This window comes from Penicilliopsis zonata (assembly GCF_001890105.1).
Source record: "Penicilliopsis zonata CBS 506.65 unplaced genomic scaffold ASPZOscaffold_18, whole genome shotgun sequence".
NCBI classification, from domain to species: domain Eukaryota; kingdom Fungi; phylum Ascomycota; class Eurotiomycetes; order Eurotiales; family Aspergillaceae; genus Penicilliopsis; species Penicilliopsis zonata.
Genome location: NW_019208926.1, coordinates 65,978 through 78,132, shown reverse-complemented (window position 1 = coordinate 78,132; position 12,155 = coordinate 65,978). Strand labels below are relative to the sequence as shown.

General features: G+C 46.4%; 5 protein-coding genes across 5 annotated transcripts; 3 read left to right on the top strand and 2 right to left on the bottom strand.

Annotated features, from left to right (window-relative positions):
• Window positions 1-44: 44 nt before the first annotated feature.
• On the top strand, window positions 45-1,225 carry ASPZODRAFT_19239 (hypothetical protein; the record flags this gene model as incomplete). Its single annotated transcript, XM_022727362.1, has 4 exons — window positions 45-230; window positions 280-316; window positions 385-835; window positions 886-1,225. 4 exons carry the CDS (start codon window positions 45-47, stop codon window positions 1,223-1,225), a joined length of 1,014 nt encoding a protein of 337 aa, XP_022578026.1.
• Window positions 1,226-1,727: 502 nt separating this feature from the next.
• Window positions 1,728-3,747, top strand: ASPZODRAFT_154411 (hypothetical protein; the record flags this gene model as incomplete). Its single annotated transcript, XM_022726084.1, has 9 exons — window positions 1,728-1,844; window positions 1,901-1,934; window positions 1,991-2,545; window positions 2,598-2,690; window positions 2,746-2,860; window positions 2,918-2,984; window positions 3,036-3,200; window positions 3,263-3,404; window positions 3,455-3,747. 9 exons carry the CDS (start codon window positions 1,728-1,730, stop codon window positions 3,745-3,747), a joined length of 1,581 nt encoding a protein of 526 aa, XP_022578025.1.
• A 665-nt stretch (window positions 3,748-4,412) lies between these two features.
• Window positions 4,413-7,224, bottom strand: ASPZODRAFT_161463 (hypothetical protein; the record flags this gene model as incomplete). Its single annotated transcript, XM_022726518.1, has 5 exons — window positions 6,803-7,224; window positions 6,671-6,745; window positions 6,426-6,627; window positions 5,655-6,389; window positions 4,413-4,430 (listed from the first exon to the last, which is right to left on the bottom strand). The coding sequence occupies exons 1-5, from the start codon at window positions 6,958-6,960 to the stop codon at window positions 4,413-4,415; spliced, it is 1,188 nt and encodes a 395-aa protein (XP_022578024.1). The 5' UTR covers window positions 6,961-7,224.
• Window positions 7,225-8,372: 1,148 nt separating this feature from the next.
• On the bottom strand, window positions 8,373-9,920 carry ASPZODRAFT_19236 (hypothetical protein; the record flags this gene model as incomplete). Its single annotated transcript, XM_022727361.1, has 6 exons — window positions 8,373-8,461; window positions 8,519-8,785; window positions 8,864-8,930; window positions 8,980-9,350; window positions 9,410-9,473; window positions 9,528-9,920. 6 exons carry the CDS (start codon window positions 9,918-9,920, stop codon window positions 8,373-8,375), a joined length of 1,251 nt encoding a protein of 416 aa, XP_022578023.1.
• Window positions 9,921-10,314: 394 nt separating this feature from the next.
• Window positions 10,315-11,683, top strand: ASPZODRAFT_2113996 (hypothetical protein; the record flags this gene model as incomplete). The annotated part of the gene is made up of 7 exons (XM_022727755.1): window positions 10,315-10,659; window positions 10,708-10,771; window positions 10,836-10,921; window positions 10,969-11,172; window positions 11,224-11,466; window positions 11,536-11,584; window positions 11,628-11,683. The coding sequence occupies 7 exons, from the start codon at window positions 10,315-10,317 to the stop codon at window positions 11,681-11,683; spliced, it is 1,047 nt and encodes a 348-aa protein (XP_022578022.1).
• Window positions 11,684-12,155: the final 472 nt, after the last annotated feature.

Genomic DNA, 12,155 nt, shown 5'->3' with positions numbered 1-12,155 from the left:
TTTTTTTTTCCGTCTCCCTCATCCTTCTTCACTCCTCAACCATCATGGACGATAGCCTGTTGTTTACTGAGCGAGGAGACAACTCCAAAGGCTCGCGGGTGGCCTCAATCCTCGTCTGCAATGGCGTGCTGCTGGCGATTTGCACGCTGGGAGTGGTGGTGCGAGTGTATGTACGAGTACGACTCCTGACGGGACTCGCGTGGGACGATCTATTCTGTATCCTGGGCTGGGTGAGTTGGAGATCGATGCGATGAGGAGGATCAATCTAATAATATCCAGATCTTCACAGTGGTTTTATGCTTCTTCTGCATGCTGAGTATGTTTATATCCTGTTGTCTCTTTTCCTGCTGCGCCTGCATTTCTCACATCTTATCATTGAAATAGTGACTCGGTATGGATACGGCCGCCACATCGGGACAATCACCAAGACATCGACACTCGACACATTCCTGAAATACGACTTTGTCACCGAGCTGACCTACCTGCTCGCTCTGGCCTCGATCAAAGTGTCCTTCTCCCTCTTCTACCTGCGCATCTTCCCCGGCCGGCAGTTCTTCTGGCTCTGTTGGGGGCTGATCGTCCTCGTCGTGGCTGAGACAACCGAGGAGATGTTTGTGGTGATCTTCCAGTGTTCACCCATCAAAAAGGCATGGGACGCCAGCGGCACGGTGCCGGGCCACTGCCTCTCGCTGCTGGCCTTTTATTACATCTCGTTTGGTATCCGTCTGGCCACCGATATCGCCCTCTTCGCGCTTCCCATTCCTCCCCTGCTGAAGCTGCGCGTTAGCGGTGGTAAGCGGGCGGGTTTGCTTTTCATGTTTAGTCTAGGCATATTGTACTTCTCCCCTTCTATCCATCTATCGGCGCTGCTAACCTCTTGCTTAGGGTAACGATGACGAGTGTGGTGCGCGCGACGTATCTGAACAACTTCTCCGACGACCACACCTGGACGCTGGTCAATCCCCTCAACTGGTCTACCGTCGAGGTGTGTGTAGCCATCTTCATCGCCTGCCTGCCCTCCTTCAAGCCGCTGATCGCCCACCACTTCCCCGGCCTGCAACGCCTACTGGGCCTGACCAGTCGCGGCGACTCGACCGCGAAAATGTACGGCGCAACAACGATTACAGACGTTCGGATGACCAACCTGCATCCCAAGACAAGGTCTGGGTCTGAGGAGCGGATCATTGTGACGACAGATGTGTTGGTGAATGAAGAAGACCAGTAATATAGCCTGAATCAGGCATTAATTCATCCATCTTTACTATAGTTATGCTTAATCTGTAACTTGTACTATAACCAGTGGCTTATACTATACTACTCCTAATTTATTAAGTTATAAAAAGTGAACAAGTTAGCAAGTCAATCTGCAGCTTATCTTACTGTATAGGATACAATAAGATACAATAAGATACCGGGTGGAACAAGGTGGCTGTAATCTATACATGGCAATTCCATGTAACTTTGCTACTGCTACTAGTAATGAACTAGATCTAGATCCACTCTTGGCTCTGATGTTTTGTGATAGCAGGGGTCTGTCTGGTGTCTACCTAGTGAGAGATATATCCTTGCTGGACGTAACATAACTAACAGCTATTGTCCCTCTCTTTCTTCCTTGCTATCATCCTCTTCTCTCTCCCTCTCTCTCCCTCTCTCTCTCTCTCTCTCTCTATCCCCCCTCTACCTCCCTCCCTCTCTCTTTCCTGTCATCAACACCAACTCTCAACAAGATGGCTGTCACTTTAGATGAGCTCCCGGCGGGCTACTACCGCAGCAAGAACTTTATTGGTTCAACGGCTGCCGTATGTCTGATGGCCATCAGTCTGTACCTCGGCTATGTCTTGCCAGTGAGTTATACTTCTCTATTTTGAATTTATTAATGAATATCTATTGACAAATCTAGGTCAACAGTCTGACGGCGATCGATGAAGATCTTGGTAAGCCATACAATAGTTCGGTTAGCTCAGGATCACATCACTGATAGGGATTATAGGCCCTGATCCCAACTACACCATGGTCTCAACCGTCTTCACCCTCATTTCCGGTGTCGCCCTCCTCCTCGTCGGCCGTCTGGGTGACATCTTCGGCCGCCGCTACTTCCTCATCGCCGGCCAGGTGTGCGGTCTGATCGGCTCCATCGTCTGCGCGACGGCCAAGAATGTCCCCACCGTTATTGGCGGCAGTGTGCTGTGCGGCCTCGCGGCGGCGGTGCAGCTCACCTTCACCTTTGTGCTCGCCGAGCTGGTGCCCAACAAGACCCGCCCGGCCGTCAACGCCGGTATCTTCGTAACCACCCTGCCCTTTGCGGGCTTTGGTGCCCTCATCGCCGAGGAGCTCATCGCCAACACGGCTCGCTCGTGGCGCTGGAGCTACTATCTCAACATCATCACCTGCTCCCTCTCCACCATCCTCCTGGCCTGCTTCTACTTCCCCCCCGGCTGGGACCAGAAGCACCGTGGCGAGAGCCGCTGGGTGGGCATTAAGAAACTGGACTATGTTGGCTTCACCCTGTATGCCGCCGGTGTTGTCTTGATTCTCTTGGGCCTGTGTAAGTGATTCCTTGCAGTATTCTCTATACTTCTCTTCTAACACCTTTACAGCCTGGGGAGGCACCACCTATACCTGGGACTCGGCTCACGTCGTTGCCGTGCTGGTCATTGGCTTCGTCTCTCTGCTTGCCTTTGCTCTCTATGGTACGTCTATACATCGATGGATAGTCCTTTCTAGTCTCAAAGCTGATTGAAAAAGAAACCTTTGTTTCCATTGAGCAACCCATCCTGCCCCTTTCTCTGCTGCGCAACCCCGGATACACGGCCTGCGTCTGCTCGGCGCTGGTCGGCAACATGGTTTACTTCTCCATGAGGTGAGTTGCATTCCTCCTCTATGAGCTTGGAAGAGGAGTTAACGGTGTCTATCTTAGTATTCTGTGGCCCACTGCTGTCGCTGCCCTGTTCACCACCAATGCCATCCACGCCGGCTGGCTTGCAGTACGTTTTATCCTCCTAAGCTTGTTAATTTTGTATACTAAAAGAATACAGGTCTCCACTGGTCTTGGTGTCCTTATTGGTGAGGTTGCTGGTGGACTGTTGATGAAGCCCATCGGCCACAGCAAGTACCAACTCATCGCCGTCACGACCGGAGTCACTGTCTTCAACGGCGCTCTGGCTGCTCTCAACGAGGATCGTCTGGTCCTCGGCATTGCCGTAAGTCCAAATCCAAATCCTAACCCTAAACCCTAAACCCTAAACCCTAACCTCCCTTCCAGTTCACTGCCCTCGGCGGCTTCTTTGTCGGCTACCTCGAGATCTTGACCATCATCATGTGCCCGCTTTACTGCGCCCCTGAGGATATTGGCCTGGCCAGCGGTTTCCTCGGCTCAGCCAAGCAGATTGCCGGAACAATCGCCAGTAAGTCTTTTCTCCTACCTTATACCATTGATAGTAGCTAACCGATGCAGCTGCCATCTTTGTGGCCATCCTTGATAACCGCCTCGAGTCCTATGCTGTCATCAACGATACCGCTTACTCTGATTCCTTCCGCACCGTCTTCCTCTCCAGCATTGCCTTTGGTGGCTGCGCGATCATCGCGGCTATCTTTTCCATCTCGGTGGACGACAAGCTCGATGGCACCGTCGCCGCCAAGTTGGGCGGCGAGGGATCTGTCGACTTGGTCAGCGACGAAGAGAAGGCTGCTGAACTTGAGAAGGGAAGTGACATTGAGAAGGCAAATGATGCTGACAGTTCCAATTGATTTGCATCAATCGCGCGATACTATATCAAGTGGGACCATGTGGCTCTCCTATATGGGTATTGGTGTATATTACTACTAGAATGCTTCGTGTTTTATTTTCCAGTTACAGCATTAAGACAATTCATCAGTGTTATAGATTATATCTATCAATATTGACATTTAATATAAAGTCATTGACTTTCTGCTTTTCTTGCATAGTCAGCTATTGTAGTCTTCATTAGTACAGTGTAGATCTCCTTAAAGCGCTCCTCGAAAGATTGGGAATGGTCTTGTATATTCGCTTATGATCGAGGGTTAGGAGTTTCCCTGGACTACACCAGATTCAATAGCAGGTCATATTATGACAGCATTCTATCTTACAATCTACTTCGTTGTAGAGGTATTGCTATGGAGTTCCGCTTCGTGGGGATCACCTTGCTGATCTTCCAGAAGGCTATTTGAACTAGACAGCAGAGCATATCAATGCCACCTGCACCCAAATTGGGTGCTTGGAGACAGGCGAATGCAAGTTGAGTAAGGATATAAAACCCTAACCCTAAAAGCTCTATTGATAAATAATTGCTGATCTGTACCTACATAGATCCTTCGCTCAGAGGCGTCGGTGAGGACTGTCTCTATCTTAATGTCTACAGCGATGCATGGTGAGCAAATCTTATACACGAGGCTTAGGGTTGAAGCTCAAGCTTTACATTTCCTTGATTGCAATTTCCAGCGAGTCCTTTTGTGCATATTCTTGAACACTTGATTAGTCAATAGCTAAACAATTAGTAATATAGAATCAGCCTTGGTGATTTTAGGTTGAAATAAGCTATGGTTATTTCCATTTTGATGAGTGCCTAAGATTTAGTAACTATTCATTAGATTAGTGCTGGAAGTAACAGGAAGGGACTCGATATATCAACATTGTAATGGAGATTTTAGATGGTATAGAAATCAGACTATATCTATAATTCGAAAATGCCAATGCTATTTATATTAGTATTCCATATTAATACATCTTCACTTTAGAGTTAATCTTGGATAGAAATCGCCTCGAGGGACCGGAGAGACAGCCTGCAGAGTGGGCATACTGTAGTCACGCTGTGGCGGAGTCAAGAGTAGCTTGTTACTGCAGAGTACGGAGTACATACAGATTGACAACAACTGCGCAGAATGGCCATCATATAAGCAAAAAGAATCAAGAAATACTTACTCTATAATGGCTCACTACAGTAAGGAGTATTTCTTAATCTCATAGTTGCTGTCATCATCAAAAGTTCCGCAATATGATGAGCTTCTCTCTATATTCAGGTTCATGCTTTACAACTTCATGTCAAGAAAGTTAGGTCTTGAATCTACTTCTTCCCTTTCTCTTGATTCTTATATAGAGGTGCACATAATAAAACTCTTACTTTTTATATCTCTTACCTATAATTTCAATAAAGTTGAATATCTATTATTAATATACTGTTAGGCAAAGGGCCCCTATGGCACGCTTAGTCATCATGTACCTAGATGAGTCAGCACGGTATGGCATATCCAGCCGTCTGACACCAGAAATAGGAGATCACTCTTCCTTCTCCTAGCATATACTAACAATATCTCTATTGGCATCAATTCCTTCAGCCTGATTATAGCATTGGCCATATAATGGGATATCTATAATATTCCATGTCCTGGTTCAACATCATGATATTATCATCGTCAGTGTTGATGCTTAAAATAATGTTAGAATCAAAAGATATCCTGAATTCCTGTCTTTAATATAATAGAGCATCACACAATTTCATTATAGCTAACTAATATAGAAAACATAAGGCCTCAATACATTGATAATAAACCATTCTTCCCAGTTCTTATGGTTACTATCTGCCTTGATTATTTTCACGCTGTTTCTTTTGCCTGATAAACTCCTTGAATTTTTCCACCTGAAGCAGATTCCTTCGTGAGTCAGCATCATTGCTCTCCCACCACGCCTTCTCCCAGCCCTGAAGACCTCCAGGGAAAAATTCCACCAAGAACGCTTTCCCGAATCCTTGGTAGACCATTTCCAACTCCATGAGCGTGGTCATCACCTTGGCTTCTGCAAAGATGTTGATCGGAGCGCTTTTTTGGACCGTGTGTGTCTCGCCGGGCTTGGCCACCGATGGTTCTTCCTCGTGGACTATTCCCATGGCCGGTCGAATCGGGATGCCCAGCATATGCGGGTGGCGTGGCGCCCCAGCTACAGTCAGATTATGCATTGTTCCCAACCCGCCCACCGCAAGCAAATACCATGTGTGCGTAGTGATCCCCGTGCTGGTAATGAGTAACAGAAGCCAGAGGACGGCAAAGACGCAGGTCAGCACTTGTGTGGCCCGGTCTGACGCGAGAAGGTCCATCACTCGGTTTGAGTGCCCGCCTTGATGCTCGCGAATCTGGCCCCCAGCCAGATCCTCCAGATCAAGTCCCTCAGGATGTCGCCGGATGATCACCACATGCTGTGACCCATTCCCCAGTTTCAACGCCACGTCTTTATTGGGACATTTCTTCCGGCAGGCCCATTTCTCCTTGCGCCACTGTAGGAGCGCCCCATATAGATACGCCAATATGGTGCCGCCTGCTGTCACCAGGAAGATCCCCCAGTCGCCGTTCAGGATGAATGGAATGATGCTCACCCCTAACTGAATGGCCGTGACGACTAGCCCTAGCCATCAGACCCAGTCATGGCCCGGGTGGCCCGGCATCCGCGGGTGCTTCACGTCGATATCCCAGTCATAGACTGCCACACATAAGGGTGCTTCGTAGCTACTGCGCTTCAACCCATATCCCTCCGGGTATTCCTTGAGGTGATCTTGAATCTCGGGAACAAGAGATACCTCCTCATCCAGGTTGATCAGGATCGGGTGGTGGATGCGGCTCCTGACTTGTGGCGACATCCAATATTCATACGTCTGGAACAGACGCCCAAAGGGTCCACGATCGATTCACACGCCGATAGCCGGACTCGAGATTGATCACCAAGAGATTGGGAAGGGGGCTTTCAGGCATGAGTCAGCCTTCGCTCATGGTCGAGAGGAGGGCAGAGATCGCATACGCGGCCCATCCGAAGGAGAAGGTCACAGGTGTAAGTGTATCTCCGGATACGGCGCCAAGGGCATTTTGAATGATTTCGCCGCCAATAATCAAGAGCACTGTAAAGACGTCAGAGGGCTCTTCCCATTGACGGCGGAGGGCGGCGGCTTCTGAAGGCATGTTATCTGGCTATTGGAGAGTTAAAAGAAAAGGTGATGAAAGATTTCGAGAAGGAGGGGAAAAAGAGGAGAAGGAGAGAGGGAAGGGAAGGGCAAAAGGAATGAAAAGAAGCAAAGAAAGGAGCGGTCCAATCTCAAGGGAAAGAAGAGGAACTACAGGGAATATGTCAGCCTTGTGCAAGGATACTTGCGCTGATTCTCCTAGGATTACATATACCAATCATATCTCAGCCTTGTTAGAGATCATGCAGGAGCCCATGACGGCCTGTTTTCCAGGATATCTATTGTCATTCATCATGCCCTAAAGATGTTTCACGGGTAATATTTGGAGAGTTTCTGCTCAATCAATAGAGCATTCTTATCTTCTATATTCCTCAATGAGTTACCCTTCTTTTCTATATTACCTAATGTAACTGGCTCATTGAGTCTGGAAAGTCAGAAGAGATTAGGCACTGAGGTTATATGGCATAAATAACTAAACTACTTTAATCATCAACGCAAACTTAGTATCAAGATTAGACTAAGTGCTACACACATTAGATAGGTTTCAGACTTTGGCTATAATCAAGGAAATGAGAATAGTCAGTTCAGATACTATGGAAGCAGACGCCAGGAGCTTTTCCGGTCCAGGTCACATCTCATGAGCCCCAGCCTCAAGTAGTAGCCTGCTTTCCCCTACTGCCTGGGACGTCGGCGTCTGACCGTAAGGGTTTGTCGCCTATGTGTTAGCCCAGGTCTCAAGGAACAGCAGTATGAAGTGGCACATTGCCATTGTTGTCAGCTGCCTCTATATCAGCCCCAGAGTCGAGCAATAATCGAGCCACGCCCGCGCGGCGTGAAGTGGAAAGTTGAAATGCTCTCTTTTGCATATATCCTTTGACTATCTCTCCTTCCATCGTCCCTCGTCGACGTTGTCTCTTCGGATGACGAGGCTGAAACTGAGGATCATTAGGCTGAAATTCCTGTAGGCGCCTATCTAACCCTCCTCCCATTGGGCAAGGGCTATTATGAGCTGGACCAGAATAATATGGGTTTGGCAGGATAGAAAGTACTGGTAGCGGCAAATCGAGTGGTAGGATAGGTCTGTCAAATGTAATGGTAGTACTACCAGAAGGAGTTACTTCCACGGTATATACTTTAGCCTAAAAGCTATTTCAGAGAGCTTTCAGCTATATTTCAAGCTATAGAAAATGAGACATGTCGGCTCTGTGCCTCTATGGAATATTATACTCCGTATAGGATATTAGGGTAAAGCAGTTTCCTTGTGATAATTTCACAACCCTATCCACTCGCCAATGTTATAGAGCATATTTAAATTCCTACTGAGATAGATCAATAATATCTATTCCATTCATTGATGGAGTGGTAGCTATAAATATGAATCATATCCTATCAGTTGCGCAAAGTAGATGATCACTCTACATCCTCGGCTTCAATGGGGTTTGTGCAAATAGAAGCCACCCCCCGGCCAAACTGACGGAGATAATCGCCTGCCGCAGCATCTACACAAAAGTCAAGGATCAGCTATTAGAAGAGGGAAAAAAATAGAAGCAACTCACAGCTTTTAACACTGTTAGTACGGTTCAAACCCATATATCTCGGTTTATCGTCTGCCTTTGCTCCGTCCTGGAGCCATTTCAAGATAGCATTGGCATCATCCAGTGTAGGCGACGACAGACGAGACATCAAATTGATCGACGAGCCCAACATATTGATCGAGTCTGTCTCGCCATCCTCGAGCCGTTCTCTAGCCTCGCGTACCTGTTCCAGCTCAGCCTCTAATTCTTCTTTTCTGTTGGTTTTCTCAGTGATCTGATTCTCGAGCTCTGTGATAAACATGTATTAGCCCCCCCACTCACAAAAAATCAAAAAAGCCGAAAGATTAAGCTTCGTGTATAACTTACTGCCAATCTTAACCATGAGGGCGGTAGTAGTAGCCAGTTGAGCGCCGGCAATGATCAGTCCACCGATCTTGCCAAGGATTAGAAATATACATGAAAGATTTTCAAAGCCAACTTACAGCAATGGCCGTTCCGTAAGGGGGAAACGCAGCAGCCAGAGCTCCGACAATAGGAACCAAACCCTCACCAACACTTGTAACAGCCTCAGCAGCGACTTTAGCATTGGCTAGTTCTCTCTCAAGACTGATGAGTTCAGCTTTGATATTCCGGATTTCCTCAGTTAGCTCTCCTTCCCTATTCCTAGCCCATTCGACGAAATCATCGGTTATCTCATTGAGGGAAGAAAGAACGCCGCCCAAGCGAGAGTCGATGGAAATGCTATCTTGGTTGAGTTCTTCGGTCTTGGTGATGGTCGCATTAATTCGGGTGATTCGGTCGGAGACACTTTTGGTGGAATCGTCACAATACAGGATATCTTGATTGTCAAATTCTAAGGCTTGTTAGAGAGATAGAATTCAAGGTAAGCATTGATAAGGCAAGTGTTTTTACTTCTGGAATTAGTGTACATGGTAGTCGATAAACGCTGGCTGTCGTCAATCACACCCTGAAAGGACTAGTCGAGTTAGCCAAGGTATAGAGTAAGGTTAGGGTAGGGGCAAGGCCTCACGCTGTGAATAGTATTGAAGCGACCCTGGAAAGATGTACCGAACGCACGATCTACCTGTGCCAACTTATACTGCAGTCCATCAAAGCGATTCTTCACTCCAATAACTGTTGCTGCCGCTGCCGAGGCAGAGGTAGTCAGAAAAGTTGCCAACTCTGGAGATGATGAAGTTTCAGCAGTGCCTATAGCAAATGAGAGTTTTTGGGCATCACTCTCGAGAGGTAGATGATCGTAATGGTTCTCAATCAGTACACCCAGTTCCTCGTCTGTCAGGCCGCTGCCAGCTTCGAGCACGCCAGTAGCAGTTCGGTTATTCCCGATTAAAGTGTTTAATTTCCCCACAACCTCCTCATAGGAGGGGGGGGCATCGTTCGTGTAAACAGGAGGGGCAGACATTTCCTCAGTTTAAATAACTTTAATTTATTATTGTTGTTTTTATGTTAGATGCTGAATTGATGTTGAGCTAATAGTAGGTTGATGATGAACTGCTCCCCCACCTTTTATATCTACTCCCCCGCCTTTTCTATCTATCACACACACCCTTAAAACATGTTATTTGATGAAGGGCTAGATGATGAAAGAAAAGTCCTAAATAGTGTCATCTACAGTGTAACAGTAGATCTCTGGTGATCATTAGAGGTGAAGAAATTAGAAGCTCAGACTACCCCTACTCCTGTTGTGGCACAATAAAACAGGTATGAAGCTGGTCTATGGAATTTAGAGCCCTAATATAAGCAAGGCATTTCATTCTACAGTAGAAACAGCTTAATCTTTCTTTCATTAATCAAAAATGTCTAGATTAACAAGCACTCTACAAGATTTACTGGGGAAGGAAGACTATCGTCGTCTCATTGACAATCCTTCTCTAGAAAACTATCTATCTGCTGGAGAACATCTTCCCCTCAAGACCCTTTCTGAAAGTCTCCGTCAAACCAAAGCAAAACTTAGTTTGACTTCACAGCAAGAAAAGCGATATGTCGACAGTATATTATACGACGAATACGACCGCATCGCCGAGGAGGCCGCGGCAAACGTTGCGTGGTGGGGAGCTTTTGCCGATATGGCGTTCCACGATCTAACTGATCATCACTACCGGGACCTCCATAATCCAGGGGCCGTGGGTCTGCTCAAAGTAGTATGTATATTACTTACTTCCTCATGATCTTCTGGCTGATCAGGATAGAGAATGGGAGTGGCTCGTGTAAATAGTGGCCCTGCCGCTTTAACTGTTTCTGCTATTGCCAGAGGTATGTGGATCCAGCTCTTTGAAAAAATGATTTCCCTTGGAATATAATAAGAATAACCTTATAGACTTCGATGAAAAGATACTACCAGTGTGTGCCGATGCCTCTCTTTCTACTTCCGAGCGACTTAGAATCCTCAGGAATCATCTTACAGTAAGAAAATCCCAAAGGGAAGGTTGATGATTGCTAACCTACTAAAGGATGCGAATAGATTTCAGTCCATCAGCAACTTATACGGCAATACTTTCGACACACTCCTCGTCGACTTCCTTCACGCCGTCCTGGGACCCACGGCGCAGTCTGACTCTCTTTCTGATGAGATCATTGACGATTCTACAGGTTTAAGCCTGGAGCAATATCTTACGCCGGTTACAATTTCTGGGCCCTCCACTCTTTCAGCCAAGGTTTGCTAAATTGCGATCTTGATATAGCAGTTCCTTGTTGACATTGTTCAGATAAGAGGCCTTCTAGCTGTTGGCACTGAAGAGACTAAAAATGCGGCTCTTGTTCTAAGTGGTATCCAACATACACGGGGACGACTGGGCTTGATGGGCGATGATAACCATGACACATGGCCTCTTGAGGAATGCATACGAGTAGTGTCATATTACTTCACTGAGTGCCGCAAGTACTGGCGCTATACATTAGACGATACCAAGGCGGTTGAGAAATGGCTCATTGATGGTGCTCTTCTAGCGGTAAGCTCACATCTTAGGCCCAGCAGTGCAGCATAATTGAAATTCAATTCTAATCAATGATTAATACAGAACATGCCTGAGGTTCTGTGCTGGCTTATTGAAGAAAATAAACATATATGTGAGTAACAAACCCACTTTGGAATTCGTGACTGATTTTTTAGATTTGGAACTTGCCATGTACCTGTATGGATATTCATTAGGGATCAGGCAGGGTTAGATTAGACTATGCCAGAGTTGAAGGATATGGGAGGTTTAAGGGCGATTGCTATTCATTCAACATGAACAGCTCAACATTTCGGTACTCTAGTAGTCAATTGATTTTCCCTCATTTCTCTATTGGTTGATTTTATAAAGTAATAATGTTACTTATTTAGAATAATTATTGGCAACTCTAGGATTTTGCTGTCATTAGTCTACAGCTGTAAGCACTCTGATGCAAAAGATGTATTGAGGTATGGCAAGACCTAAGCCTGGTCGTATGTAAACGGCTCACCGCTATTTTCTATACCTATAACTAGGAATTCTTACTTAGAGACTTACTAATATCATTACAATAGAATAAATACTAGTGAACATCTGATCTGCTATGCTTTGTGATAGTCTATGTGATACAGCATAAATCATCCAACTGCTATTTTAACCCTGACGTGTACTCAATATTATCAAAGACAGAGCATAACTATTGAATC